Genomic DNA, 4969 nt, shown 5'->3' on the forward strand with positions numbered 1-4969 from the left:
TAGAAAGTAATAACACTAGTTCATTGAAGCTCTGGGAATTCTGAAAAAGAGGTGTTGTTTATTTTAATTTTGTCAAAAGGGGTGACTTCTAATTGTTGTACGTGCAGTGCAGAATTATACATAATACTGTACAGAGAGAGGGACATTATTAGGCCAAGGAGTAATTAAATGCTTGTCGGAAAAGTGACACTAAGCAGTTTAAAGCGATACCCAGCAGGCCCAGACTTTTAACTTGTGTGCGAACTTTATGGATACACATTCAATCGGAAGCCACAGAACAGTGCCACAAACGGCAAAAATTAGAGAGGCACCTTTTTCATCATATAGGCAGAAATCAATGTATTATTGCCTTATTTGTATTATACGGTGATTGTTTTAACAGCACAATGGCAAATTAACTGTAATGTTATTAAAAATTACTTCAAACCATAACATAATGATCAAAACGGGCACGTGCATATAGAATAAAACATTTTTTTTATTTCTTGAAGTGACAAGACTCAAATAAATTACATGTACCGATAACAAAGTTTCGGGCAAACATCTTTTACAAACTCTCTGAATATCAAAAGTAACTTATCCCACAAAGTTGTATTTTAAAAAAGGGACAAATAAAGAGCTTTACAAAAAATATAGGAAACGAAAAGGAAGGTACACAGAAACTGAAAAAAAATACAAATTGAAATGATCAAATACCTTTATTTTAAATACAATATGAAAATACAGACAAAATTAAAAAATGAGAAATACTTGAAATCAAATGGACACCTGCAACTGCCAGGTTCGTTGTATTCTGTAAATAGATAAGCAAAACAAGGTTATTTACATCTGTACTTGTTAGTATATATACTAAATCATAATGAAAGCATTTAGAAGTATTTCATTCTTATATTTTCATGCTAAAAATTCAACTTTTCCAATGATATTTCATGTAAGATAAAACTGAAGGAAGTTTCATTTGAACATGTGAAAACATCTAAAATGGTAAGTCATCATTACATATACTGGTCCATGAACTGAGAATGCTAATATATTCATCTGACATTCTATTGCTTGTACTCTAAAGATTATGGCAGGCTGCAAATTTGAAAATATTGGCTTATACAGACCACAAATGTGTGCAGCCTGTTCATTCAGCTATGGGCATATTCTTGCTGTGGTCCTGATGACGCTCTTGCACAACGTTTGAATGTTTTCTTACTGAAACACAAAAAATAAAAAAAGGATATGATAACTTTCTTTCAAAGAAGCAAACAGAGTTGTTTCACTGAAAGTAGGTCAAAATAATGTAGACGAAATACATCTTCTGTAGTATATATATAACACATAATAAATCTGACACTGAAAGCTTGAAAATCATGACAAGCAGAATACTGAGCCTTTCACTGACTTTAGCAACAAAACAGTGTACAGTTGTAAAACACATACTTTACAGCACTTGTTCACATGATTTCCGATGAATGCCTGCCCGTGGTAAGAATGACGTCCAACACCAAATGACTGCAGAGCTTGGTCAATACCGCAGACTACAAAACCACATTGTTTTGGCAGTTTCGCTTTTACGTCTGTAGCTTCAGATATCTAAGAAACAAAGATAAACACTGTGTTGTCTGGAAAGTATTGACTGCACTACAAATGTGCACAATCCAAAATTCTGAAAATGCAGCATAGACATGACTGTGCACTTGAGATTGACAATGTTATTGCTTATCATCACAAAAATGATCTTACTTCTGGTATCAATATGCCATTTTCAAAGATGAAGGAGACCCTCTGAGATCTCAGGTTGCTAGACAGGTTATCTGTGGGTGTTCTCACATGATACAGGCTACACAAACATTACATGTTTATTTAACATGGCAACTATTCCAGTTTGATAAAAAGTTTGACTTGGCTAGCAACTCACTGCCACTGAAATTAATTGCGTCTCACAAGATTTCAAAATTATCACAAAATCATGTATTTTTATTTTGTTAATGTAGTATGGTCTTCTATTAATAAATACTAACCTTCCTGTCAGCTTCTTCACTGAGTTCCTGCACTTTCTCCTGGGCTTTTTTAACTTTGCCCAAGGTCATTAGTGGCGGTCTGCCATCATCTTCACTGTTGTCGTCATCATCATCATCATTGTCACAGTCATCATCAGCAAGGAGAGCCTTTTCAACACTATCAGCCAAGGTCTTAGCTTCTTCTTGGAGTTCTTTCGCTTCACACTGTAATGTCTCGACTTGTTTCAACATGGCCACATATGTGTCAAATCCAGCAGGCTTCAGCACGGGTTCATCAATGTCATCATCTCTCTCCAGATTCGTGGTGATCTTGATATCCAGTACTGCACAGCTAGCTTCCATCATGGTGAAAAACTTTTAAAACAAGCCAGGACTGATGTGCAACCCTGGGACTGCAACCTGTGATAAAATATAAGGGTTAGCACATGTATCTTTTACTTTTAATGTATGACAATATCTTGTAACTTTCATACCTACCTATTTATGAAGAAAACACTACATAAAAATATACAACAACTAGATTGATCACAAATGCTGACATATGTGCTGGCTTCATTGTCAACTTGTTTTCTCATATAGCTTCACTAATAAACTTCTATTTGTGCACACCGTTATGGACATAGTGGCATGCATACATGTAGATAGGTCACAGTGTGGTCTGTTGAACTGTTCAGAGAAAGGTAAAGTGAACTGATTGAAACAGAACAGAGCTATATGTTTAGTTGGTCAATGGAAGCAAACAACATAGTGGATTGAATTGATTAGTACATACTCTGTGCAGTGGTACATTGAAAAGTGGCTTTCTGACACTATTGTAGTGCTGCATGGCATGCCTTAGGTTTCCACCAGTTGAAAGAAATTCACTGTGACATTTTCTCGATATCATCAAGGTTTCTCATCTTCATTGATGACAATAGTTGTTCCTGCTTCAGCAACTGTGCTTGTTCCTTGCTGATCACACAGCATACGCAAAAATATTTCCCTAAATTATTTCAATGTGAGGAAGACAAGGAACAAAAACTGACATAATTACTTAAAAACCTTAGTAGGTATAGACATGACTGGTGTTCATGAAGTCAATGTGATGTGCATGTGTGAACTCTTGGAGAGGATGTACCTGTAATATATGCAAACTTATCAATTTAAATATTTATTTCAAAGAAATTCATGGTTACTACATTTTGCATTGCCAGTATACATATTAATACTATGTGTAAGAATTCATTTGAGAAATAAAAAACAATCATTTGTCAATAGCTTGCAAATATTTATCAACATCTGACCCACTGTGTACCCCTTCCTTTAAATTTATCTGACTAATCAATGTTAGCTGTGAATGTCTTAAGTCAACGAAAAACTACAACAAATTATCATAATTGTGTTCTACAGCATATCATACACAATGCATGCTGATTATTAACAGACGCACAAATTGCAAACTGATAGGTCAAGGACGTACACATATAAATCATAGGTAAAACTGAAGTGTACACAATAAACTGCCTGTCCTGTCAGTGCCTCAACTTTTCTTATGTATAAATCATAGCATGCAAGTATACATTTCATACCATTTGGTCCAGACAATCCATAACTCTTGGCCAGATACTCATAATCTCCCATCATCCATGCTAATAGTGTCTTGTCCCTGAAATAATTGTCCACACCATTCATAATTAATGCCCATGTTTCTACACATCAATGCATTTTGTACATGCAAGAAAACAACTTTGCCTTTTGTACTATTTAATGTAGGTATCATATTTATGCTGCATAAGTTTGGTCAGATTTGCACAGTGTTTTTCAGATTTTTGGATCAGCAGTATAATGCATGTATTCAACTTGGATAACCAATATGTATGTATCTTAAGTTCCAAATATTGTACCAAAATAGATATATGGTACAATCTGTTCATTGTTTAGTAAAACACAGTATGCATGTTTAGACTTACTTGCACTTTGTGCAATCCAGTTTGTCTACCTGACCTCTGTTAAAAGCTAAAGCTATTTCTAAATTGTGCTAGGAATCAGGTGCTGCAAATGTACTCCAAATCACTGTATTATCTGCTACATTTGGATTGCTGATGTTAGCAACTTGGTAAACCATTCTCAGGGTTCCTGACCCTTGTCCCCACCTAACTTTATCCAAATTTCACTGGTAGGTATTGTACCATGCCAGGTAAGTTTGCTAAACCTGAAGACAAATATGAACAAGATGCAAAAACAACAGTAACACATATATTCAGTAATATGTGATAACAAGATTACTTATCCACAGTCTTTCTCTACATGATCATAATAGAGTTTGCACACAATCCCAAAAGTCTGACTGCAAGCCTGCTGTCCCAATATTAATACTCATGTGCTTATATAAGAGCATATAAGAACAATCTAGAACTTTTATTGACATGCTAATTACTGTTCTAAAATTCTCTCTCTTACACAACTAATTAAATTTCCAGAAAATTCCAAACATGACTTATTAAATTCATGGTTGTGAGGTCAAGAAGGCAGTGACCTTGATGAGTGTGGGGGAAAATGACCTGCATTATATACCTCACTTCCAATATTCACATGCCATGCCTTGAAGTAACGCCGTAATTTCCTCTTGGCAGCCCATGTTGTTCCCATAGCAACTTCCAATGAAGGCCAGCACCTGGAGGTATGTCAGAAGTGAGTCCCAAGATCTGGAGGATTTTCCTTCTTGTCCTTTTGTTGGTGTCTCACCTCCTCTCACTCAGCTGCAGCATCGCATCACCACCAGTGACAATGTCTCTCCTCTAACTAACTGCAACACCCTCTGACGTCTTGTCCTAGTGCTAGCTTCTGAGGTTGTTTTCGTGGCTTTGGTGTATATGTTAAACACAATGGCTGAAAAAAATCACACCAAAAATTGAAAAACCAAATTTATCTTTCAAAAGTATATGTGGGTGATAAATTCATGAAATTGGACTAGCTCATTA

At 35.6% G+C, this 4969-nt stretch overlaps 1 protein-coding gene and 1 long non-coding RNA gene across 2 annotated transcripts; both read right to left on the reverse strand.

The window, feature by feature from the left end:
• Positions 1–679: 679 nt before the first annotated feature.
• On the reverse strand, positions 680–2886 carry LOC139142183 (uncharacterized). The gene is made up of 5 exons (XM_070712035.1): positions 2782–2886; positions 2010–2408; positions 1429–1581; positions 1110–1200; positions 680–793 (listed from the first exon to the last, which is right to left on the reverse strand). Exons 2-4 carry the CDS (start codon positions 2352–2354, stop codon positions 1198–1200), a joined length of 501 nt encoding a protein of 166 aa, XP_070568136.1. The 5' UTR covers positions 2355–2408; positions 2782–2886; the 3' UTR covers positions 680–793; positions 1110–1197.
• A 12-nt stretch (positions 2887–2898) lies between these two features.
• Positions 2899–4646, reverse strand: LOC139142184 (uncharacterized). Its single transcript, XR_011554317.1, has 3 exons — positions 4563–4646; positions 3578–3654; positions 2899–2991 (listed from the first exon to the last, which is right to left on the reverse strand). It is a non-coding gene; the product is annotated as an uncharacterized lncRNA (long non-coding RNA).
• Between the last annotated feature and the right edge of the window lie 323 nt (positions 4647–4969).

This window comes from Ptychodera flava, chromosome 10, assembly GCF_041260155.1.
Source record: "Ptychodera flava strain L36383 chromosome 10, AS_Pfla_20210202, whole genome shotgun sequence".
In the NCBI taxonomy this organism is placed as follows: Eukaryota; Metazoa; Hemichordata; class Enteropneusta; family Ptychoderidae; genus Ptychodera; species Ptychodera flava.

Coding starts and splice junctions, on each gene's coding strand:
- LOC139142183 (XM_070712035.1), bottom strand. CDS start 2,354: ATGATGGAAGCTAGCTGTGCAGTACTGGATATCAAGATCACCACGAAT. Junction 1,582..2,009: donor GTGAAGAAGCTGACAGGAAG/GTTAGTATTTAT, acceptor TTTGTTTCTTAG/ATATCTGAAGCTACAGACGT.